We start from the raw sequence: 26904 nt of genomic DNA, 5'->3' as shown, positions 1-26904 counted from the left end.
AAATCTGGAATCATGAAGCTAGCCTCAGTGATGATCATGAAGCTGTCATCAATCGTCATTAAAAACTCATGTGATTCGCTAATGTCCTTCAGGAAAGGAATCTGCTATCTTTACGTAGTCTGGCCTACATGTGATTCCAAAGCAACCAGCAACATGATTAACTTCTAACTATGATGTGGGGGTGCTGGTTTTGGGGGATGGACAAAGTCAAGGGGCAGAACACCAGGTTTTAGTCCAACAGCTGTATTTGAAATCACAAACTTTCAGAGCAGTGCTCCTTCCTCCTATCCTCCGAAATGGCCTAAGAAGCAATTCAGTTTAGAGGCAGCCATACAGTTATAGAGACATATAGCACAGAAACAGACACCTCTGTCCAATTTGTCCATGCCAACCAGACATTCCGCATAAGAGATTATTGTGCATAGGATTGGGGAAAGTGTATTGAGATGGATAGAGAACTGGTTGGCACAGAGGAAACAAACAGTAGAAAGTAATTGTCCTTTTCAAATTGGCAGGCAGTAACTAGTGTGATGCCACAGGAATTGTTGCTGGGACCTCAGCTTTTCACAATATATATTAATGATTTGGATGAGGGAACAAAATGTAACATCTTAAAGTTTGCGGATACTACGAAGTTGGGTTGGTCTGGAGTCACGTGTAGGCCAGATCAGGTAATGAAGGCAGTTTCCTTCCCTAAAGGACATTTGTGAACCAGATGGGTTTTTCCAACAACTGACAATGGATTCACGATTATCATTAGACTCTTAATTCCAGATATTTATTAGATTCAAATTCCACTATCTGCCATGGTGGGATTCGAAACCAGGTCTCCAGAACTTTATCTGAGTCCTTGGATTAACAGCCGTGCGATAATACCACTAGGCCATCGCCTCCCCAAGTGAAATGTGGTATTATTCATTTTGCAAGCACAAACAGGAAGGTAGATTACTATCTGAACTGTAAATTGGGGGAAGGGGTTATGCAGCAAGACCTGGGTGTCCTTATGCACCAGTTGCTGAAGGTAAGCAAGCTGATGCAGCAGGCCGTAAAGAAGGCAAATGGTATGTTAGCCTTCATTGCAAGAGGTTTTGAGTATAAAATCAAGGTTGTGTTGTTGCAGTTAAAGAGAGTCTCAGTAGGACCACCCCTGGAATATTGTGTGCAGTTTTGATCTCCATTTCTGAAAAAGGATGCTCTTTCTCTTGAGGGTGTGCAGCAAAGGTTTACCAGGCTGATTCCAGGTTGATGAGTCTGATGTATGAGGAGAGATTGCCTAGGTTGGGATTGTTTTTGCTGGAGTTTGGATAAATGAGGGAGGAACTCAGAGAGACATATAAAATTCCTAAAAGACTGGACAGGGTAGATGCAGGGAGGATGTTCCTGATAGTGGGTGAGACCAGAACTAGGGGTCACAGTATGAAGATTCGGGTTAGACCATTTAGGACGGAGATGAGGATAAACACAAGGGTACATGAACATCAATTCACAACAAAAAGATATGACCCGTACTCATTCATCTCCATCCTCATGGATAAGGAGAACCACCAATTTGATTAAGACAACACCAGGATCCTGGGACAGGCAAAGTAGAGACAAGCATGAGAATTCTTAGAAGCCTAGTACTCCACTAAGAAAACAATCAATAAACACATAGAGCTAGATACCATATACATTCCATTACAAAGGAAACTGGAAGTGAGGTCATCCAACTCAAGATTTTAAATACCAGGCGGGAAAACACAACAGAGCTTCGTCGGAGGCTGCACTGATGATGTTATCCAGCAGGGTAATGAAACACCTGCGGAACAACAAACTAGCTTGGTGAGTCAACCAGCCTCGATATCCACATCCCGAGCTACAAATCGACTTTAAAACCTTAAAAAGATTTTACAATTGGATGCCAAGCAGGTCAAAATGCCTTCTCATACTGTCAGCTGCAGACCGCTTAGCATTAGCAATTTTATTTGGGCAGACAGTTTGTCCAGACAGACAGAACTGTTTTTTCTCTCCAAAACATTTAACACCGTATTGTGACTTGTGCAATGCTTTCTTGAGTTGTCTGAAACTCACCAGGATCAACAAGGGAAGGAAACAACAGAGATAGCTCAGTGAAACTGACAGGCTGGAAAGCCTTTAAATGCTAAATCAAGACAGTTGCATCCCAGCCTATGTGAAAGGTTTCTGCCAACAGGACTAGTTATGAGAGTACACTTTCTCCACTTCAGGGATATTGCCAATATTTTGGAGGTCATTTCTACTATCTTGGACACCATTGTTTTCAACCTTCACTGCAGCATGAAAGAGCTTAAGGACATTTTTACCTTTGACCAACACCAGCAATTGTTGTCTTTTCTCGACTGCCTGCTGCTCCAAAGGACAGAAGGGATGGACACAGAGCTCTATCTCCAAATAGACAATAATCCTAACATGGAAAATCTGCCTGCTCAACATGACTGAGCAACTGTGCCTCAGGACACTCAAACCTTCAAAGCTGGATAGGTATGTAGGATACCTTGATTGAGGTTACCTTACATGTGAGCCAGTTAGGTATATATTGCTAGTGGCTGTCATGCTCCGGTTGAATTCCTTTCCCCCAATTAGTCCAAAAGGATCTGCTGATGAGAATTCCCAGAATTTTACAATCTGGTACACACAAATTTGTATCTTCCAGGAAACCGATTCCATGCTTTCCATACCTTTACATCACTTTGCTGTTTGAAGCCAGTGAAATTGAGACAGTGTTTGAATTTGCTTTAGTAACTGGATTTCCACAGGGATACAGGGAGTCATTAGTTGCCATGTTTGTGAAGCTACTCGTATAGCTGCCAGAGAGCCCTGCAACAGACTCGTACAGCTACCATTCAGATAATTGGAATGTGTGAAATCATATGGCATAACGATGCAAACCTAATCCCGCCTTCCACCTAACCCTCTAACCAAAATCCAACAGAAACCATTTCGCCATTCAGTAAATCTTTATTTCATTCACATCCACTGCTCATCCTCTATTTGGGGCACGCCATTTTCATCAAGACTGGTAGCTATTTGACAGATCAGAGATGACAATGGAGACTTAAGATGAAGTTAATGTTTCCATATCATTTTCAAAGATATTTACAACAGTGACTTTATTATAAGGCCCCACTTATTATAAATGTTGCCACTAGGTACACAAACGCTTGGCAATGGAATGACGTTGCCTGGAGCAAAGAGGTCAGTTCCATATAATCATAGTGCAGGGTGGAGTCAAGTGCCTGAACATTCGTTCACTGAAATCAACAGATCTTTCAACTCCTGGGATGATCCTTTAAAAACATTTCAATATGAAATTCAGAGCTTCGAAAGGAGGTCTTGGAAGGTTAAAGGCGATAATGCCCTGATTTTACTGAGACTTCTCCCCTGTGTTGCAGTTGCTGTAAATACTGATTGTAAATGGACCAGCTTCACATGGCTGTTTTGCGAGTGTGAGTGATCTATCAGATTAATGGGTTTCTGCTGTCTGTGTATTTAGCAAAGTATTTCCTGACCATATCACCCAATGAGTCTGAACATGTAATCTGAGTTCCAGAAGGGAAAAAAATGTCTGTAAACCTTGGAAATCACCATAAAACTTAAAGAACTTCCAATAAAAAACCTTGGGGGAAAGTATGTGCTGCTGGTTATGAGAAGCTGTTATTTTAACAGTGGAAAGCTTGTCACAGCCAACAGAGTTTAAATGACAGCCCGTGGCATCAGCAGATGTGCAAGTGCATCCTAGCAAAAGAAGTTGTATCGCAGTGGAGCGACGTCACCAGCCTAGTCTGAATACGCACATGGACCGATGTCCATCTTTTTGTTCAGACCAATTATTTTGTTGTTATGAGCACCCAAGTGAATTACCCTATAAATTTTTTTTAAAATTCCTTCTCAGGTCAAGCAGCATCTGTGGAACAAAACAGATGCAAATTCATCAACCTGAAACATTGATCCCTTTTCTCTCCACAAAATGGCTGAGTATCTGCAAATTCTGAACTATTTTGCTTCTGTACAAGTGAATACCTTTGTGGAACTAAAATCTTTCTTTTTATATTATCTCCAAATCAACCTAGATCTGTGGTTATAACAGAATTGTATGACAGTCTGCTTGTTTAACTACTCTGATGGCTGAAGTGCTCATGGCTGACCTCCTCCAGCTTCGGGGGTCATCAGAGGCCTGGCCCACATGCACCTGCTCAAGAACAGACTTGATCATTGGGAGGGATGCAGCACGTGGGGATCTAACTGTAGATGGGGACGGGTACATAGAAGTTAGGACCACACTGAGCAGAATACCAACCTCCATGTGCAGTCATAATTCTTCTTGTGATAAGTCCATTGGAGAGCATTTTGCTGCACTGAACTGATGAGATGAAGGTTTTTTTCCATTCTGTTTAGAATGAGAGTAAATGTGCAGATCATTAGCTAGGGCCATCAACTACTCTATTGCCTGCTGTTGTACATGATTCTGAAAGGGTTTTGCTAAAGAATGCCGTAGGCACATCCATTATGCTTGTGTCACATGGACTCGTGGGCAGAACCGCTTAGAGGCCTGACATCTTGTCGTTCTCAGAGTCTATGCAACAATGTCAATTATATCAATATAACTTGCAACTAGTTGCTATTTGCGAGGAACTATATCTTATTAATAAAAATAGATATTTCTAGTCGGTCCAGGAAGCTGTTTCACCAATAATGCCACACCTGACGGCAAATTAGGGAGTTCATTCCAATAAACATGTTGAAGTAAAAAGTTTATTTGTTTTACAAGACTGTCAGCAATAGCTGTCAGAGAAAGGCAATGACACAGTGGTATTATCACTACAGTATTAATCCAGAGACCCAAGATAAATGTTCTGGGGAGAACGGTTCGAATGCTAACATGGCAGAAGATGACACCAGACCCAGAGTAATGTGGCTAACTCTCAATTGCAATTCAGGATGAATGATAAATGTTGGCCTAGCCAGTGACACCCATAATCCTGTGAATGAATTTTAGCAAATATAAATTTAAAAAGGAAGAGCAAATCCCCTTAGAGAATGAGACTGAGGAAATAATAATGGGAACCAGAAAATGACAGTTGAAAAATTCTTTGCATCAGCCTTCACAGTAGAAGACATTAATAGCTTTGCAAAATTATTCAAGGGGCAAAATGAGAAGAGGAAATAGTTACCATAATTATCATTATAGAAAAAGAGCTAGGATGCATCCCAGAATATTAAAGGAAATAGCTTCAGAGATAATGGGTGCACTGGTGGTAATCTTCTAAGAATCCTTAGATTCTAGAAAAGCCCTGGCAGATTATGAAAAGTGCCAGCATAATACCTTTTATTTATAAAGAGAAGGGGATAAAGAAAATAAACTGTAGGCCAATTAACTTAATGTCCATCATTGAAAAAAAATTACATCCGATTACAAAGTAGAGCAATATAGTAGAGCATTTAGAAATACGTGATATGATTAAACAGAGTCACTGTGGCTTCACGACGGGATAAGGAGGTAACAAGCAGGATAGATAGAAGGGGAAACAATGTATGTAATATATTTGGATGTTCAGAAAGGTGCAACATATTTAGGGTACTTAATGAAATAAGAGCCCATGATGTTGAAGATAGTACATTAGCTTGTACAGAGGATTGGATAACTAATGGAAGTCAGACAGCTGGGATGAGGGAGCCACTTTCAGGATGGGTTTCATATGCTGTTTTCAGTTTTTGCACATATGTCGGAATAATCCAGATTATTTTCTGTTATTTCCTCTGCAGAACTGCCTCTTGCTGATTTTCCCTTACAATGTAGCAACAGTTGTAAACTTGCTTTGTGGGTAAATGGGTCAAAGCCATCATCCTACAAGTTTTCTCTTCTGAAAAGAAGATTTTGTCACATGTTATGCATACACAGAGCTTCAGTAAATATTCATCTTTCACCTTTTATTTACTTTAAACAAAATAACATATGCACATAATGCAACTACAACTTGCCTCGAAATTGACAAATTAATTAAACTGCATTCCACAAAATGTGGCATCATACTTAATAGACTACAGATATGGATACAAAAACAATTGACTTAAAAGACCTGCTTCATGAGAAAATGTAATTAGACAAAATTTTTCTTATTATTTTGTAACTGTGGGTATCAGCATTTGTTGTTCATCCCTAATTGCCCTTGAACCAAGTACCTTGATCGACCATTGCAGATTGCAATTAAGAGTATTGCAGGAGAACTGGAATGAAGTTAGGCTGACCGGAATCACATGTTTTTCTTTCACAACAATTGATAGTTTTGTGGCTACCATTACTAATGATGAGCTTTCTGTTCCATATTTATTAATTAAATATAAACTCCATCAGCTGGGGTGCCTGCTGGGATTTAACTCACTTGCACCAGCATTAGCCTGGGCTCTGGACAATTATTAATTGTGACATTGCCACCACCTCCCCATCTCCCCGTAGACAACATGTTCAGGATATTTAGACTAGCATTATTATTACAAGGGACACATTCACCCTTTATGTTCACAGCTTAGCAAATAACCGATAAAGCAGTCTTACATTGACATCAGTGCAATTTTTGCCTGCCCAGAGTATGGCTATGAGTAAACATCCGAAGTTTTATGTTTAATTCATTTACGGGATGAGGGCAGTGTTGGCCAGGCAGCATTTATTGCCCATCCAGAGGGCACTTGAGTCAGCCATATTGCTATACGTCTGGAGTCATGTTGACCAGATCTGGTAAGGATGGCAGTTTGCTTCCCTGAGGACGTTAGTGAACCAGATGGGTTTTTCACCACAATCAACAATGGAATCGTGGTCATCATTAGACTCTTAATTCTGCATTTCTTTTATTCAATTCAAATTCCACCATTTGCTATGGTCAAATCCATTGTATCATGGTTTTTAGGATAAAATAAATACAATAAACTGTTGTGCTTTGATACCTAAATGTTTAAGTGAAATAAGTTTGTTTTTTAAAAGATTTTTAGAAACCGGCCAAGTAGTAGTAAATAAATTTGCTATTCAAGTGATATACTGGTTTATGTATGAGTAGGAGCAAAATTCTACACACCAAATAAACTGACCAGCAATGTGAACAGCAATACTATAGACATTTTTAAAATGATGAACTATGAGTGAGTTTTGTTTCATTAAGTGCTTTCTTTTATTAGGTCAGTGAGCTCCCAGAGGGATTGAATACCCTTATGACAGAAGGGAGTGAAAACTTCAGCCTGGGCCAGAGACAACTTTTCTGCATTGCAAGAGCCCTTATCAAGAAATCAAAAATTACTGTTATGGATGAAGCTACAGCATCTGTTGATATGGAAACTGATGCAGCTTTGCAAACTGTAAGAAATTTATTTTTACTGAATACACAAAATGGTTAAATTTTGCATGCAGTTTCATAACGCCAAATTATTTATGACTGGACATTATTTTTAAACAAGATTTGTTGCAAAATTCTGTTTATTAACTAATAGACTTCCAGTTCTGTCTGTGTGCTATATACACTTTGGTGCAAATGAAGAAAATGTGCATGTGCTTTGGGTAATAATATCATAATGTGATGCAATATAAACAACATGTCTGCGTGGGTTTCCTCCCACAGTCCAAAGACATGCAGGTTAGGTGGATTGGCCATGCTAAATTGCCCGTAGTGTTCAGGGAGGTATAGATTAGGTAGGTTATAGGGGGATGGGTCTGAGTGGGATGCTCTGAGGTTCGGTATGGACTTGGGCTGAAGGGCCTGTTTCCACACTGTAGGAATTCTATGATGCTCTACAGGTCAGGCAACGTCTGCAGAGAGAGAAAGAGTTAATGTGTCAATGTTGGGATCTTTTGCTTGGACTGGGAAATGTTACAGTTGTAAAATGTTTTAAACAGGCACAGGCATATACTCTGTATATTTAAATACATACATTTGGAATTAATACCAAATAACAGTTACGTATGACATGTACTCATGAAAATGATTCATTTTGTTTCAGTAAGATATTTTTATTTGTTTGTAATAGCAGATATTAGCCAAAACCTTTCTGTACTTTTAATATGGAATTAATTGTTATATTGAGTTTTATCAAGCAGTTGATTACTAGAAAATGATGAATGATGCGAGTGTGAAATAATGTATATTCAAGAATATTTTTGCCTGTCTCTTCCTTGCCTAGTCTGCAAGTTAAATGAAAAGATTGATTATAATTCTGCCATTTTCCAGGAAAATAAAGTGAGCAAAATAATTGAGTACTATATAGATCCTAAATGCATATTGAGGAGCATATGTGCTACCATCAAGGAATGGCACTCCCCATAGGAAAAGTGTGAAAAATGCATTCATTGATTAAATGGAACGCACTATATGACTGAGTTCCCAAAGCACTCTAGCTTTCATTTCTGTATTCTGAATAGGCCCCAGTATAATAACCTCTTGAAAGCTTTGCAACCATTTAGTTTAGAACATAGAACAGTGCAGCACAGGAACAGGCCCTTCAGCCCATCATGTCTGTGCCGATCATGATGTGATTCTAAACTGATCCCGTCTGTCTGCACATGTTCTGTATTCTTCTGTGCTCTGCTTGTTCTATTTAAATGCCTCCTAAAATGTTCTAACATTCCTGCACCTACCACCTCCCCTGGCAGATCATTCCAGGCACTTACCACCAGTCAGAGAGTGGAAAAAAAACTTTACTCGCACATTTTCTTTAAACCTTCCCCCCTCACCTTAAACCCCAAGTATTTGATGTTTCCACCCTGGGAACAAGACTCTGACTGTCCACCAATTCATGCCTCTCGTAATTTTATAAACTTCTATCCCTATTCCTAGCGCCCCTCAGTCTCTGATGCTCTTGTGGAAATAATCCATGTTTGTCAAATCTCTCCTCATTTATAATACACTCCAATCCGGGCAACATCCTGACAAACCACCTTTGCACCCTCCCCAAAGTCTTCATATCTCTCCCAAAGTCTAGTGACTAGAACTGAACACAGCACTCCAAATGTTTGTGCAGAAAATATGTCCAAGATTCAGTAATCATTGGTCAATTTTTTAACTTGATTCGGAGGCCTATAAAGTTACTGAGGTATGAATAGTTCTGGACTTTAAGCACCTATTTATTTAGCCCCAGTACTTCAGGTACTTATCCTTAAATTTTAATGTTTTCTTTAGGATGACTTTTCTAATAACAGCACAGCTCTTTATGATACATAAACACGATAAGGACGTTGGACATAGGAGCAGAAGTGGGCCATTCAATTTAATATTGAGTGATCTGATTGTCTGTCTTTGATTCCACATCCCTGCCTTCTCCCCATTGCCCTTGATTCCCTTACTGATTAAAAATCTGGCCACCTCAGCCTTGAATATAATTAATTACCCTAACTACCAACTCAACCTGCAAGTTTACCTTAAGAAAATCCTGGACTAGAACACCCAAGTCCTTTTGCACTTCAGACTTCTGAATTTTCTCTCCAGTTAGAAAATAGTCTATGCTTCTATTCTTCCTATCAAAGTGCATAATCTCATACGTTCCCATGTTGTATTCCATCTGTCACCTTTTTGCCCACTCTCCTAACCTGTCTAAATCCTTCTGCAGCCTCCCTGCCTCCTCAATACTACCTGTCCCTCTACCTATCTTTATATAGTTTGCCAAATTTAGCCTGAATGCTCTCAGTTCTTTTATCTAAATTATTAATGTATAAAACTATAAAAGTTGTGGTCCCAACACTGCCCCTGGCAGAACACCACTAGTCACCAGCTGCCATCCTGAGAAGGACCCTTTTATCCAAACTCTCTGCTTTCTGCCAGACAGCCAATGTTTTATCCATCCAAGTACTTTGCCTCTAACATCAAGGGCCCTTCTCTTAATCAGCAGCCTTTATTAAAGGCCCTTCGGAACTTCAAGTCGATAGCATTCATTGGTTCTCCTTTATCTAACTGATTCATTACCTCCTCAAAGAATTGTAACAGATTTGTCAGTCATGACCTCTCGTTGGTGAAACCATGCTGACTTTGCCCTGTTTTACCTTGAACTTCCAAGTATTCAGAAATCTCATCCTTCACAATGGATTCCATAATCTTACCAATGACTGATGTCAGGCTAGTCAACCTGTATCTCCTGTTTTTTGCCTCCCTCCATTTTTAAACAGGAGAGTTATATTAGTGGTTTTCCAGTTCTCTGGGATCCTCCCTAACCCTAGTGATTTCTGGAAGATTGCCACTAACCCCTCCACCATCTTCAGAGAAGAAATTCCCCTTTATCTCTGCCTTAAATGTGTCGTACCTTATTTTGACATAATGTTCTCTGGTCCTAAGTTTTTCCCATCAGGGGAATGAACCTTTCAACATCTATTCTGTCAAGTCCTCTACGAATCTTGTATGTTTCAATAAGAGTGGTAATTCTTCAAAATTTCATTGCGTACAAGCCCAATTTACTCAACCTCTCCTCATAAAACAGTCTCTTCATATCTGGTATCAGCCAAGTGAACTTCTCTGGCCTCCAATGCCAGTTCTGACAGTACTGTGCCTTTAAAAGAGATGTGTTCTTGCAGAGAGATGTTGCCACATTGGTACCAGAATGTCTCCTTCACACAGGCAGTTAGTAAACTGCTTGGGTGTTATTTTTAAGTTACACAAAAGAAACACAAGTGAATGGGGTCAGACTTACAGAAACAAGGCACTTTTGGTTTTAATTTTAGTTAGTGAGAAGATTTCTGCTGGCTGCTAAGTTTAAAAGCTTCAGTCCAAACTGCTAAACTTAAGTCTTCAAAGAGAAGTTTCCTCTTAAATATCCAAAGGGGAAGATTGGACTGGAGAGAGACAGCACGTGAGAATCATAGCTGTTTTGCTGAGTTGCATTTTTGCCAAAGGGTGTGTTTGAGATGCTGCCTGTATTTAACTACTAATTCAATAATACATTATATAGTTAAGTACTTCAATCAAGTTGTTACGTGAATTTTTTTTTTAGTTGTATTTTAACTGTGTTTTGCTTAAGACCTAGTCGTGGACAAATCGAATTACACTTGGAACATGTGCCTCACACTTGCCTTTAAATAAATATAAATGTTAGGATCTAGGCTATCTTCTTACTACATTTTAGGATATCTGGCCTGGTTCATAACACACTAAATCTTTCCTTGGGTAAGGAATTCATAGTATAAAGTTTTTGAAAAGATTTATAGCTTGGGTTGTGGATGAGGTTGCAGATTTGCTCACTGAGTGTATTTTATTGCAGATGTTTCATCACCCTACTAAGTAACATCGTCAGTGAGCTTCTGGTGAAGTGTTGGTGTTCTGTCCCACTTGTTATTTATATGCCTCGGTTTGCTGGGTTGGTTGGCATCACTTCCAGTTCTGTTTTTCAGTGGCTTGTATATCTGGTCCAGTTCAATGTGTTTGTTGATGGAGTTTCGGTTGGAATACCAGCCTCCTGGAATTCCCTGGCATGTCTCTGTTTGACTTGTGCTATTATGGATGTGTTGTCTCAGTCAAATTCGTGACCCTTTTTTAAATTGGATTACCTACAGTGTGGAAACAGGCCCTTCAGCCCAACAAGTCCACACTGCCCCTTGAAGCATCCCAGCCAGACCCATCCCCATATAACAAACACACACCCCTGAACACTACAGGCAATTTAGCATGGCCAATCCACCTAGCTTGCACACTTTTTTTTTGACTGTGGGAGGAAACCGGAGCACCTGGAGGAAGCCCACGCAGACACAGGGAGAGTGTGCAAACTCCGCACAGTTACCTGAGGCTGGAATTGAACCCGAGTCCCTGGTGCTGTGAGGCTGCAGTGCTAACCACTGAGCCACCGTGCCGCCCCAAGCTGTGCACCACTTCAGACACTGCATACCAAGAACACCCCTGTACAATGTGTTCCTGCACCATTATCTCAAGGGAAAGCCAAGATAGCTCTCCAGTTTGCCTTTCGATCTTGAGGTTCTGACTGATCTCATTTTCTTCATATTTCTCCACAGTTGTTGCTGTTGCTCATGCTTTTCAAAGACAGGGAAAATTCAGCCCAAGTTAAGAATGCTGAGAGAAATTATGATAGGAACAACCGTAAATTTTACTTAGAGAATTGCTTGTGTCTCTTGGTGGATAGTCGGTGTTCACGTATACTTATTGTCAGTTTTCTTCCAGCTTGGCTATGTAATGTTTCTCACAGTCCTTGACTGGTATTTTGTACATTACGTTAGTTTATTGGCTGTGGGCATGGGATCCTTTATGTTCGTTGGCAGGTGTTGCAGGGTAGTTGTTGGTTTGTGGGCCACCCTGATACTTAGGGTGCTCAGTAGTCTTGTGGTCATATCTGATATATCTCTGAGGTACGGTGGGGTGAATAGTGAATCTGGCCATGTTGTCTTCCTGTTGTGGTCTGTCACAGAGGTAGCAGTAGATTGTGCTTTTTTGGTATTCATTCCTTTTAAAAACTGTAAGTGTTCTTGTTTTGCTTTGTGCAATTGAAAGGTTGCTGCAGTGTGTTGTGGCCTGTTTAAAATAATGTCCTGATGCAGCTCAGTTTATGGTTGTTGGGGTGGTTGCTAGTGTAATTAAGTATCTGGTCCGTATGGGTGGCCTTTCTGTATACACTAGTCTGGAGTTCCCCGTTGTTCTTGAATTCTACCATTATATCTAGGGATTGGATATTGTTCTCGTCTTCACTTGTGAATTTTATTTTCGTGAAGATGCTGTTTGTGTCGATGGGTTTCTTCTTGTCTTGTGCGTTTGATAATCACTGATGTATCATCTACATAGCAGACCCAGAATTTGGGCTGGGTAGTGGGAAGCGCTGTCCATTCTAACTTTTGCATTACTGTTCTGCAATCAGTCCTGATATTGGGGATCCCATTGATGTTCCATTGATTTGTTTGAATATACGGTCGTTGAAGGTGAAGTGGGTTATGAGGCACAGATCCAGCAGTTTCAGGGTGCTGTCCTTGTTGATGCTGTTGTTGTCGTGTGGTGTCTGCCTTCCTGATTCGTCCAGCAATGTGGCAATTGTCTCTTTGACCAGATCAATGTTCACGGACGTAAATTGTGCTGTTACATCAAAGGATGTCATCATCTTGTCCTCTTCTATTCTGGTGTCTTGGAGGAATTCTTGGAAGGAGTAGGTAGTGTTGAGAACCAAATATTTCAGTTTCCATTGTAGTTCTTTGGCTAGTCTATATGTTGGTGTACTTGGTATTGAGAAAGTGGGTCTGAGGTGTACGCCTGGCTTGTATACCTTAAGGAGTCCATAGAAGCAGGATGTGTTGGATCCCTGTGGCTTCATTTTTTGGTAGTTTATCTTCAACAGCTGTATATTCAAATAAATCAATGGAACACCAATTGCTGATAGTTCCTAAATTGTGTAATTTCTTCAGGGTTGTTTTAGTCTGATTTTCTGACAGTGGTGTTGGGTCTGCTGCCATTTGTTGGTAGGTGTAGGTATCTGCTGGTGGTGCATTAACTTTCTCAGTGTATTGGGCTGTATTAACAATTATCGTCATGCGTCCTTTGTTTGCCAGTAAGATTACAATGTTTTCGCCTTTCTTGAGTCTTTCCAGGGCTTGCTTCTCTTGTGTTGAATGTGTTCCGCTTACCTTTTTCTGCTATGTCTGTCTGATGGTCTGTAGTATTTTCTCTGTGAGTCTGTTGCTATTTAGTGTCGACCCCAGTGCAGCCAGGGAGTCAGTTTTTTTCGTACACAGTATTCCAGCTATGGTCTGACTAGTGTCCTGTATAATTTTAGCAAAGCCTTCCTATTTTCATATTTTTATATTTTTTTCCATTTGGAATAAAGGTCAACATTCCATTTGCCTTCCCTATTATCTTCTGAACTTGGCTGCTAGCTTTTTATGGTCCATGGATGACGATTCCCAAATCTGTCTTTTGTACAGATTTCTACAGTCTTCTCAATTTAAATAATATTCAGCTGTCTTATTCTTACATGCATAACCCCACATTTCCTCCTATTATAATCTATCTGCCGAGTTTTTGCCTACTCACTTTTAACCTGTTCATATCCCTCTACATACTCTATGTAATTCTAACCGCCTACCTAACTATCCATTTTTATACCATCAGCAAACCTGGCTATAATACATTCACTTTCCTCATCTGACTCATTGATCTATATGGACCAGACCAAATCCCCTCAAAACATATTAAGGTGACAGCCTAGCCCCTACCTTTTTCTTATTTCAGAAACAAGTTACAAATGCAGTTTGATTGCTCAAACTACCAGGCTTGAAGCAAAACACACTTTATTCATATACTATAGTTAAAATATAAACAAAAGGAGGATCAGAATAACAACTCTATTGGGAAACTTAAGAATGGTAAAGATGATTTAACTACTAAATAGCAACTGTTCCAATATAGCAACATTCCATAAACACACCCTTGACAAAGGCAAATTCAATAATAAAAAAGATTGTCTCAAATGTCATTTTTGAGTCTAGAAAGAAAGAATGTCAAGAGAAAAACTGTGTTTGTGTTTGTCTAAGGTTCTTGAATAGATTTGTAGCTTGGGTGTGAATGCTGTGGTTGGTTTGCTCCTCAAGCTGGTTCGTGTGTGTGTGTGCGTGCGTGTGTGTGTGTGTGTGTGTGTGTGTGTGTGTGTGTGTGTGTGTAAAAGAGAGAGAGAGGGGGTGGAGGGAAGGGGAGTGGAAGGAGGAAGGGAGGGAGGGAGAGAGAGAGAGAGAGAGAGAGAGAGAGATTTATTGTAGAAGGGAGAGGTGTATAGCAGCTTCCAAACCACAGCAGGTAAACTAAAATCCTGGTTCAGTGGGAGCTTGACCCCACCCATTCAGGCTGCTTCTATTTTTATAACTTTAAAAAAGAAACTAAAGCCTCTCGCACTGCTTACTTTATTGGCTTGAAGCAGACCACTCTTCATTCTTTTTTAAAAAAAGGACAAAATACACAAAAGCCATAGTGTCCTCACTGTTGCAGATACTTGTGACCCCAGCAGTGTGGCACACCACTTATCAGGAGCCATACATTGCTTTCTTAATAAATGCTAATGTCTCATTAATGCAGTGAGATAGTAAACATGATACTAGTTCATGCATATTGTTTTAATAAACTACTAATTGTCTACATTGTTTAACATTTACACCAATTTTTGTATATCCTCCTTATCCTGTGTCTTTTGTTAGCCAATCCTCTATCCATGCTTATACTCTGTTTATGTATCATTCCTTTTAAAGGCCAATTTGTCAACATCTCTGTTCACAAAAGAAAAATTTTGCTGTGACTATTTACTTACTGGTATCCTACTTTCAAACCCCAGTTGCAATCCCATGGCATCATATACCATGTATCAGAAAACCTTTAATGCTTTCAAGTTTGTATATTGTATAATATCAGTTCATTTTGATAAAGCTAACATTTTACTACAGGCCAAGGATATCCATTGTTTTATCAATAGATGATTCTGCCTTGTTAAACAATCATGATTTTCGGAAGTAACTTGACTAGAAGTAACTTATTACCTTGCTTATGTTATGTTTTAACAGCAGAAAATGTTGGCTGTTGAAAACAGAACTAATACTTCATATAAACTTTGCATTTGATTTCTTCTCTAGGTTATCCACAGTGCATTCCTAAACAGCACAGTGCTTATTATTGCTCATCGTATACGTACTGTTATGGATTGCGAAAGAGTTCTAGTTATGGAACAAGGAAGGATTGTAGAAGATGGGGACCCACAGACCCTGCAACAAAATGATGGTTTGTTTGCTAAGTTAGTGAAGGCAACCAGATGCTGAACACACATATAATATGACTACTAATATATTCAATGTACTTTTTTTAAGTACTGTACAGTGGCAAGTAAAAGCAAGAGGGATGTCTGGAATAGAAAACTGTATTAACTTTAAGGCACTTTATTATTCATTGATTCCAAAGTAATGTTAGATAATTTAAATTGTGCTGTTTTTTTGGAAAGTGTTACATTATGTATCTGACTGTATGAAATAGTCCATTAATGGGATTCTTGATGTTTTTTATTTAAAAGTATTGTAAATTATCTTCATTAAAAGACTGAAATGTGTATGGTTATGGGACTGAATTTATTTGTTTTCATGGCATTTCCTAAAATGAACATTGTAAAAGTTAGTTGCCACCCACTGGTATTCTGTGTAACAGGAGAAATTGGTAAAGTTTAAAATTTTTTTAAGAAATTGTCAATGGGAAACTTTTCTGTAAATTTTAGAGGCAAGTAAAGATTAAAATCTCTAAAAAAAACATTAAAACTAATTTATTTTGTCTGCCCAGGAAAATGAGAGTATTACTTTTAAAAAAGTATTAATTAGACATTAGCATTGATTAAAAAAGCAATGAGATAGTAATCATGATATTAGTTAATGCATATTGTTTAACATTTACACCAGTTTTTAACACAAGGTCAAAACCAAATATAAAATCCTGTTATTTCACTGGATTTCATTCTGCACTCAAGTCAAATGAGCTCCCTTTTTTGAGATGTGCTAGAAGTATAATCTGCCAGGACTTGTCTACTACTGGGCAATATGTGTTGGGATTCTGAGAATTATCAGCAAACTTTTCAATAGCGCCCAAGCCATTTGCTCAGTGTGCAAATCATCCACTGAGATAAGAGCAATCCTGTTCAGATTTCTTACTGCATATATTGTTCAGTCACACATAAATAAATACACACAGCTAACATGTATAGATGCAGGAACACATTTGTACAGATGTGTATCATCATAAAACTGAAGTTTCACTTTCTCACTGTTTCACTTCCCTACCTTTAAGCCAGAAACTTGCATTTTTTTAACAAACTTACCTAATTCTATTTTGAGCCCCTTGATTGAATCTGACTCCATCATACTACAGGCAGTGCATTCCAAATCCTAAACATTTGCTGTGTAAAACTATTTGTTTTTTTTTCCATGTCACTATTACTATTTTTACCAATCCCATTAAATCATTGTCCTGATTTTTTTTGTCTCTGCTGCCAATATCTCCTCCATCTATGTCACAGCTGATTTCACAAACACAAATAAATGTTATTAAATCAGACTGTTACTCCACACAACCTTCAAGAACAATCTTATGTTTATCATAATACAATAAGGATTGCTGCTGGCCTGAAGATCATAACTTTCTATTGTCCAATTCCCTTTAGAAAGAGATCAAAGAACCTGCTCTCACTTTGCATCCATTGGTTATTGATCCTTCAACCAGGGAAATTTCTGATTTACTCTTATCAAGTTCTTCATGAATTAAGTATCCCAGTTTCTTCAGGTTCTCCGCTTTAAGAACAATCCTGGCTGTCTCTTATCACCATATGACTGAAGGTCCTTATTTCTGGTACCATTCTAGTAAATCTCCCCTGCATCCTCTTTATGGCGTTGATGCTCCTCCTAAAATGTGGTATTGAGAATTACATACAACACACCAGCTAAGGCCTTTCGAGTGATTTCTAAAGGTTTAGCAGAACCTACCTTTTTCTTCAATTCTTTGGAGCCAGCCTTGAAATCACAGGTGCTGTTATAAACATGGGGCTGAACTTATAGATGTCAGCTTGGGCAGTTTACCACCAACAAATGTAAAATGCTGGATCAGAATTCTGACTTCGTGACACTGTCTGTTTTGAGGGAGGCAAGCAGGCATTAGGTTGGGAGTTCACCCACATTTTGAATTCTGTTATCTCGTTTAGGCAATTAGAAAGTAGATGATCCTAAATTTGCATTTATTTCAAATTTAGATTCTATGCACTGGCAGTTCTAAATTCCAGATAAGGAGTTTAAAAAACAACTTAAGGATGTTTCTAAAGAATTAGAAGGAGTATTTGGTATGGCACCAGCAGTTTAGGATAACTTAGTGAGAAAGACCAGCTATAGCCAACAAAGCAAGGTGGATGAAGAAGCTTGGTGCTGCGGTTGCTGCTGAAATTGGCTGAATCAACTGTCCATAAAGGCAAGGACAGAAAACAGTGCCCGATGGTATTAGGGTACAGGAAAACATTGACTTGTTGCAGCTGTTAGAGGATCAGTATCTTTTTTGGACTGCATGTATCTACTCAGACAGTGAAATCTCTGTGATATTGTGGCAAGGGAAGATTAACTTCAACAGCATTGGAGACCACCTGATGCCAGTCACACTGAAGGTGGCCATGACTGAATTTCTGTGGCAAAGGCACTTTTTAGACTGAGCCTCCATTTAAACCTATTGGGTCCAGTGGTGACTTGTATAGATAGAACTTAAATCAGGTTTTAAAGTAAAATGAGAGAATTTAACTTTTTGAAAGATTCTGAGTTAAGCCTAAAGTTACTTGAGAATTGTAATTAGCTTGAAATCAAACTCTCCTATTCCTCGAGCTCTCACAAAGTTAAAGATTTTTTTTAAGTTCTCGGAATTCCCCAGTTTATCTGTTTTTCCCAACCTGTAAGTGAGGCAGGTAGGGGGATTCAGAGTTCAGGAGTGCAGGAGCCTCAGCCCTTGACCTTGACCAACAGGTATGAGATTCTTGCTCCCTGTACGAATGAGGGAAAGGACTGTGGACAGGATGAGCCAGCTGACCATGGCACCATGGTGCAGAAGGCCATTCAAGAGGGGGGAGCAAAAAGACAGGTAGTTGTTATAGGGGATTCTATTATTAGGGGGACAGTATCCTATGCAAGCTGGATCGGGAGTCCTGCATGGTGTGTTGCCTGCCCAGTGCCAGGGTGTGGGACATCTCCGACCGGGTTGAAAGGATATTGGAGCTGGAGGGGGAGGATTCAGTTGTGGTCCACGTTTTGACTAACAACATAGGCAAGGCCAGGGTAGAGGACCTGTTCAGGGATTATGAAGCACGAGGAAAGAAATTGAAGTACAGGTCCTCAAGGGTCATAATCTCAGGATTACTGCATGAGCCACATGCTAATTGGTATAGGGAAAAGAAAGTTAGGGAAGTAAACATGTGGCTAAGGCATTGGCATGGGAAAGAGGGATTCCATTTCATGGGACAGCGGCATCAGTTTTGGAACAGGGGGAATCTGTACTGTTGGGACGGTCTCCACCTGAACTGATCTGGAACCAGTGTTCTAGCGAAAAGGATAAATAGGGTGGTCAGTAGGACTTTTCCTTCTCCCCCGACTCAGAAGTTTAAAGTGAAAGAGACAGGGAGTATGGAGTTAAATGGAAAGATAAGCAACAGGATAGCATGTGTACAGGTGGATTTAAGCTCAAGGCAGACTAGGAATACAGCAAAAAGGAAGGATAGCTTAAGACATCTTGGGATTTCCAACCTCTCTAATAATGATAAGAAAGTTAGCATTAAGGCACTTTATCTAAATGCTCATAGTATTCGCAACAAAGTAGATGAATTAACAGCACAAATCCTCTTGAATGATTATGATATGGTAGGCATCACAGAGACATGGTTGCAGGGAGTTCAGGCCTGGCAGTTAAACATCCAAGGATTCGCAACATATTGAAAAGACAGGGAGGTGGGCACAGGGGGTGGGGTTGCCTTGTTAGTTAGGAATGGAATTAAATCTATGGCACTGAATGACATAGGGTCAGAAGATGTGGAGTCTGTGTGGGTGGAATTGAGGAACCACAAAGGCAAAAAAACTATAATGGGAGTTATGTACAGACCTCCTAACAGTGATCAGGACCAGGGGCGCAAGATGCAGCAAGAAATAGATAGGGCATGTCAGAAAGGCAAGGTCGCGGTGATCATGGGAGACTTCAATATGCAGGTGGATTGGGTGAATAATGTTGCCAGTGGATCCAAAGAAAGGGAATTCTTGGAATGTTTGCAGGATGGCTTTTTGGAACAGCTTGTGATGAAGCCCACAAGGGAGCAGGCTATTCTGGACAGTGCTATGTAATAAGCCAGACTTTATAAAAGACCTTAAAGAAAGGGAACACTTAGGAGGCAGCGATCATAAGATGGTAGAGTTCAGTCTGCAGTTTGAAAGAGAGAAGGCAAAATCGGATGTAATGGTGTTACAGTTAAATAAAGGTAATTACAGAGGCATGAGAGAGGAATTGACGAAAATCAACTGGAAGCAGAGCCTAGCGGGGAAGACAGTAGACCAACAATGGCAGAAGTTTCTGGGTGTAATTGAGGACACAGTACAGAGATTCATCCCAAAGAAAAGAAAGATTATCCGGGGTGGGATTAGACAGCCATGGCTGACAAAGGAAGTCAGGAAATATATCAAAGAAAAAGAGACAGTCTATAAAGTGGCCAAGAGCACTGGGAAATCAGAAGATTGGGAAGGCTACAAAAACAAACAGAGGATAACAAAGAGAGCAATAAGGAAGGAGAGGATCAAATAGGAGGGTAGGCTAGCTAGTAATATTAGAAATGATAGTAAAACCTTCTTTCAATACATAAGAAACCAATGAGAGGCAAAAGTAGACATTGGGCTGCTCCAAATTGATGCTGGAAGGCTAGTGATGGGAGATAAGGAAATAGCTGAAGAACTTAATAAGTACTTTGCGTCAGTCTTCACAGTGGAAGACATGAGTAGTATGCCAACAATTAGGGAGAGCCAGGGGGCAGAGTTGAGTACAGTAGGCATTACAAAAGAGAAAGTGCAAGAAAAGCGAAAAGGTCTAAAAATTGATAAATCTCCTGGCCCCGATGGGCTACATCCCAGAGTTCTGAGGGAGGTGGCTGAGGAAATAGCGGAGGCTTTGTCGTGATCTTTCAAAAGTCACTGGAGTCAGGGAAAGTCCCAGATGATTGGAAAATTGCTGTTGTAACCCCCTTGTTTAAGAAAGGATCAAGACAAAAGATGGAAAATTATAGGCCGATTAGTCTAACCTCGGTAGTTGGTAAAATTCTAGAATCCATTGTCAAGGATGAGATATCTAAATTCCTGGAAGTGCAGGGTCAGATTAGAACAAGTCAGCATGGATTTAGTAAGGGGAGATCGTGCCTGACAAACCTGTTAGAATTCTTTGAAGAGGTAACAAGTATGTTAGACCAGGGAAACCCAGTAGATGTTATCTATCTAGACTTCCAAAAGGCCTTTGATACGGTGCCCTACGGGAGGCTGATGAGTAAGGTGAGGGCCCATGGTGTTCGAGGTGAGCTACTGGCTTGGATTAGGGATTGGCTGTCTGACAGAAGGCAGAGAGTTGGGGTAAAAGGCTCTTTTTCGGAATAGCAACTAGGGACGAGTGGTGTCCCGCAGGGTTCAGTGTTGGGGCCGCAGCTGTTCACCTTTTATATTAATGATCTGGATGAAAGGACTGGGGACATTCTGGTGAAGTTTGCCGATGATACAAAGATAGGTACAAAAATAGGACAGGCAGGTAGTACTGAGGAGGTGGGGAAGCTGCAGAAAGATTTAGTTTAGGAGAGTGATCCAGGAAATGGCTGATGAAATTCAATGTGAATAAATGTGAGGTTTTGCACTTTTGGAAAAAAGATTACAGGCATGGACTATTTTCTAAATGGTGAGAAAATTCGCAAAGCAGAAGTACAAAGGGATCTGGGAGTGTTTGTCCAGGATCCTCTAAAGGTTAACTTGCAGGTAGAGTCTGTAATTAAGAAAGCGAATGTAATGTTGTCATTTATCTCAAGAGGGTTGGAACATAAAAGCAGCGATGTGCTTCTGAGGCTTTATAAAGCTCTAGTTAGGCCCCATTTTAGAATACTGTGTCCAATTTTGGGCCCTACACTTCAGGAAGGACGTACTAGCCCTGGAGCGTGTCCAGCGGAGATTCACATGGATGATCCCTGGAATGGTAGGTTTAACATATGATGAACGGCTAAGGATCCTGGGATTGTACTCATTAGAGTTTAGAAGGTTGAGGGGAGATCTAATAGAAACTTACAAGATAATGTATGGTTTAGAAGGGGTGGACGCTAGGAAGTTGTTTCGGTTAGGCGGGGAAACTAGGACCTGTGGGCACAGCCTTAAAATTAGAGAGGGTAAATTTAAAATAGAAATGAGACGACATTTCTTCAGCCAGAGAGTGGTGGGCTTGTGGAATTCATTGCCACGGAGTGCAGTGGAGGCTGGGACGTTGGATGCCTTCAAGGCAGAGATCGACAAATTCGTGATCTCAGAAGGAATCAAGGGCTATGGGGAGAGTGCAGGGAAGTGGAGTTGAAATGCCCATCAGCCATGATTTAAATGGTGGAGTTGACTTGATGGGCCGAATGGCCTTACTTCCACTCCTATGACTTACGGTCTCATGGTTAGCAGAAAATGTAGACCAACTTTCTATACTTAACAAGAATTTGTTAGAAATAAATAGACTCTAGCTGCATGTAAATAATTATGAACACTGGCATATTAGTTAAAACTTGAATTCTCTTTTAAAACTTCCGTTTGCACATATATAAACACACACCGATATCTACAAATAATGTGACATAAAAACAATGGGGAATTTTGGGTAGAGGGTAAGACTGGGAAGGTAGTTCAATGGTCCCTGTTTATAGGCTTGTCAGATTCTGCTGTTCTCTGATTCTCTTTCTCTAGATTCTTTTGCTCATCTGGAAGGTATAGGGTGGAGCCTTGGACATGGATTCAAGTCCCATCATAGCAGATGGTGAAATTTGAATTGAATAAAAATCTGATGCAGCCTGGTCTGCTGTGTTCATCCAGCTCTGCACCTTGTTATCTCAGACTCCAGCATTGGCAGTTCCTACTATGTTGAGCTAAAATAAGACTGGTCTAACTGCAACCATTGTTATCATGCCTTTTTAGGAAGGAAATCCGCTGTCCTCACATGGTCTAAGACTGCATGTTACTCCAGATTTTCAACTGACCTCTGAAATGGCCCTAACAAGCCAATTAGTTCAAAGAAAAAAAGAGAATGGACAATAAATGCTGAGACATGCACAACTGATGAACACATTTATAATTCAGCTTGCTTCTCACAAAGAACACCAACTTCAGAATCAGCTGGTGACTGTGATAATTTTTTATTGCAAAAATATAATTTATTCATATGTACATTCTTTATGTACATACACTGTTCATGAAGCCATTCAGATCCATACTCTTATTACTTGGCAGAGAACAAAATAAACGTTAGTATTCACCTTTCTCTATATTTACAATTAACCTCTTGGCATTTAGCTGAGGCCTCAACAGGGTCTGATTCTGAATGGATCCTCTTTATGCTTTGGCAGAAGGATCTTACATGGTGGTCTTTCCCCACTGCACCTTGGCGGTAGCTGTCCCAAGCTTTAATGCATCACTCAGCACATTGCCCTGGACCTTGGAGGTTGCCAGTCTGCTACACTCAGTCGGGATCAACTCTTTCACCTGGAAGACCAGCAAGTTTCAGGCAGATCAAAGAACGTCTTTCACTGTTTTGATGGTCTGCCAGGCCCAGTTGATGTTTGTCTCTGTGTGCATCCCAGGGAACAGATCATAGAGCACAATGTCCCGTGTCTCAGAGTTGTTCAGGATGAACCTCGGCAAAAATGACTGCATTTATCTCTAGACTTCCTTTGCATAGTCACATACCAGAAAGAGGCGAGTCACAGTCTTATCCCCTGTGCAGCTGCTTTGAGGACAGCATGTGGTGGCACAGAGAGTCCGGGCAGGATCTGACAGGTAGAGCTCTTCTCACCATCAGCCAAGCAAAACCCTGGTGCTTGCTGGAAGGTTTTGGTGATGAGACATTCTGTTAAATGTCTTTGACAGTCTGCACAGGGAGACAAGGTCTGCCCTCTCCTTTCTCAAAGGGTCTCAAGGACAGTACGTGCTGACCACTTCCTGATAGACTTGTAGTCAAAGATGTTTTTGTCACAAATTCTTTACAAAGGACAGGTCCAACTACTTGGAGTGTTCTACGGCAATGGGGCCAAGCCTATCCTTTGCAACCCCAGGGACAGGTAGAACCTCAGTAAGTAGTGACACCTGATGTTTGTATACTGAGGGCCAACACACAGATTGATGCAGCCACAGACAAAGGTCATTTGTCCAGTTCTTTTTGCATAATGCCCCTTTGAACTCGATCCATCTTTGGCCTCCAAATGAAGTGAAAGGTAGGGAATAAGTCAGACCTGCGCCACATACAACAAAACAGAGTACCTCACACCTGATGACCAGGTTTTTACCCGCAATGGAGAAGAACTAGTATTCCCATCTGCTTAGTTTCTGCCTCACTTTGGTGACACATTCCTCCCAAGTTCTGGCATGCCCCAATCCCTCTGAACCAAATACCCAGCAGCTTCAAGTAGTCTGTCCTGACCATGAAGGGGATAAAGGGTTGTTTGGCCCCTATTTACCTTGGCACCCAAGGCCACAGATGTTCATGAGTGTACACACTGACAGTGGATCTGAGCAGAAAGCAGGAACATTATCCATGTACTGGGAGGTTTTGATCTGTTGGCCTCCTCTGCCTGGAATAGTCAGCCCTATCAGTCTCACATTCTTCCTGATGGACTCAGCAAAAGACTCATTACAACACACAAACAAGGCAGGAAAGAGTGGGGGCCCTGCCTGACTCCAGATCTGATTGGGATGCTTTTTGATTTGCATCCATTGATTGAATGGATATAGAGCAGTCGAATCCAATTGTAGATACCCTCCCCAAAGCCCATTTTGGGCAGAACATCTCTCATGCAAGTGTGCGATATCTGTCAAAGGTTTTCGCCTGATCCAAGCTGATGAGGCAGGTGTCCACCTCCCTGTCCTGCATGTAGGTAACCGTATCCCTGAGGGGCACAAGGCTCTCAGCAATCTTCCTGCTCAGTACAGCATAGGTTTGATCACAGTGAATTACCAATCCCAGAGCAGACCTGACCCAGTTGGCAATGACCTTAGACAGGATTTTGTAATTCACATTCAACAGTGAAATTCGTTGCCAATTTCTGTGCTCCTCCCTCTTCCCCCTTCCACTGTAGATGAGGGTGACGATGCCTTTTGTCATGGATTCAAACATGCTACCTGCCAGAAGCATACTGTCATAAACATCCAGCAGGCCCTGGCCAATCAAGTCCCACAGAACAGACTACAATTTGGCCAATAAGCCATCACTTCCAGGACTTTTATTCTTTTCAAAGGACTGAAGGGCCTTGGTCAACTTGTCCAGTGATAGCGTCTGGTCCAGCCTCTCCCACGTGCTGTTGTCTAAGACTTCCACAATAGAGGACAGGAATGACTGGGAGGCTGTGCTGTCAATGCGCTTCATGTCATACAGTCTGGCATAAAAGGATTCTCTTAAGGTTTTGGAGTAGATTTGTGCCTCGGGTTATGGGTGTTGAGGTTGGTTGGCTCACCGAGCTGTTTTGTCGTTCTGCAGACATTTCACTACTGGGTAACATCCCCAGTGCAGCTTCTGATGAAGCGTGGGTGTGTTTTCCTGCCTGATTTTCAAACTCTGGGGTCCATTGCAATGGATTGCCTCACTTCCGGGTTTCCTCTGAAGTGGAATGTATATGGGGTCAACCCCACAAACAATCCACTACAGAGGAAACCTGGAAGTGAGGCAATCCATCACAACGGACCCCAGAGTTTAAAAACCAGGCAGGAAAACACACCCACGCTTCATCAGAAGCTGCACTGAGGATGTTACCCAGCACGGTAACAAAATGTCTGTGGAACAACAAAACAGGTCGGTGAGCCAACCAACCTCAATAAAAGGATTTGCTGATTCTCAGGACGTCACACTGAGGTGACATTACTGAGCCATCTTCTTTCTTCAGGCTGCTGAGCACAGACCTCCTGTACACCTTCTGAAAGAAGAAACATGAGCACATCTCATCCTAATCCACTGAGTGGACCCTCAACCAGAAGATTATCTTGGAGGTCTCTGACGCAAAGAGCGAGGCATACTGCTTCTTTACCTCCTGGAGATCCCCCATGACATCGATCCCCATTGAGTTCAGCAGGAGCAGGCTCTGCATACTCTTCTGGAGTTTTGACAGTTTGACCTGTCTCTCTGTCTCGCCTTCTGAACACCTTGGAGGATTAAGAACCTCTGAATGTTCCCTTTGACTGTTTTCCACCAGTCCACTGGAGACTCAAAGAGGGGTTTCACGGTCTCCAATCTGTGTGATACCTTTTGAGCTCATCCATGTTTTCTGGGGTCAACAGTTTCACATCCAGCTTCCAGGTTCCCTTGCCAGCCTGCTGGTCATCCTGTAGATGGCAGTCAGCCAGCAAGAGGCAGTGGTCAGAGAAGAACACCAGCTTGATGATGATGGATCTGACCAAGAACACTCGGGACATAAACAGGAAATGTATCCTTGAGCAGATAGACTCCTCTGGCTGTGACCAGGTGTATCTATGGTGAACTCCATCTGGAGGGGTGCTGAAGATGTCGTAGAGCTTGGCATCTTTAACCATTTCCATTAGAAATCTGGTGAGGCATCCAGTTTACTGTCACCACCCTCCAGATGCAGTTATGGTCTCCGGCCAGAATGACCAGCCTGGACATAATCAGCAGCAGTGGAATTTGCAGCAGGTTGGCCAACCACTCACTCGTTTCTGTTGGGGTGTACATGTTAATTCGTCTTAGGGGAGCGTTCCTGTACATAACATCTGCTATGAGGAGGTGCCCACCATATGCAAACTTTACTTCAGAGGTAGTGAAGTTGCTTCCTTGGAGCAGAATACCCAGGCCAGAGGAGCGACAGTCATTGGCCCCAACTAAATCAAAGGCCCATGGGCCCACTAGCTCAGCCACTTCCTGTAGCTGCTGAGGTGCAGTATCCACCAGTCCTGCTTTAATGTTGGCCAGGTAAATCAATGTGGAAACACATTGCATAGTACATTTAATGCAAAGCACATTAATACACAGTTTTTAAAACTCATGCTAGATTTATACAATTGTTAAAACTTGGAGTCCATTTACCCAAGGTCTTAAACTGGGGCAGTCCCTGCATCCCTATGGTGTGGGCAAACTGTTGGACCCTTGCAGGGATGAGAAAGCTATCCAGTTCCTCCCTAGAGTCATTTCCCTG

The 26904-nt window shown here is 41.1% G+C and overlaps 2 protein-coding genes across 7 annotated transcripts in view; one reads left to right on the top strand and one right to left on the bottom strand.

Moving 5' to 3' along the window:
• Positions 1-16135, top strand: part of LOC125451688 (ATP-binding cassette sub-family C member 8-like) — a 156669-nt gene extending 140534 nt beyond the window's left edge. For all 5 annotated transcript variants that reach the window (XM_048529168.2, XM_048529167.2, XM_048529169.2 and 2 more), the window contains 2 exons: positions 7186-7362; positions 15587-16135. In XM_048529168.2, the coding sequence (XP_048385125.2) occupies positions 7186-7362; positions 15587-15769 (360 nt within the window). In that variant the 3' untranslated portion in view covers positions 15770-16135. The remainder of the gene's footprint in view (positions 1-7185; positions 7363-15586) is intronic.
• LOC125451689 (uncharacterized) overlaps positions 1-26904 on the bottom strand; it is a 217046-nt gene that overhangs the window by 61569 nt on the left and 128573 nt on the right. The window contains exon 5 of one of the 2 annotated variants that reach the window (XM_059645867.1): positions 5842-5879. The exons of the other annotated variant lie outside the window; for it this stretch is intronic. Within the exon in view, the coding sequence (XP_059501850.1) occupies positions 5859-5879 (21 nt within the window). The 3' untranslated portion in view covers positions 5842-5858. Of the gene's footprint in view, positions 1-5841; positions 5880-26904 lie in introns of those variants that run through there. 2 annotated transcript variants of the gene reach the window in all.

This window comes from Stegostoma tigrinum, chromosome 5 (assembly GCF_030684315.1).
Source record: "Stegostoma tigrinum isolate sSteTig4 chromosome 5, sSteTig4.hap1, whole genome shotgun sequence".
Lineage (NCBI taxonomy): Eukaryota > Metazoa > Chordata > Chondrichthyes > Orectolobiformes > Stegostomatidae > Stegostoma > Stegostoma tigrinum.
This window is presented reverse-complemented; position numbering and strand designations above follow the sequence as displayed.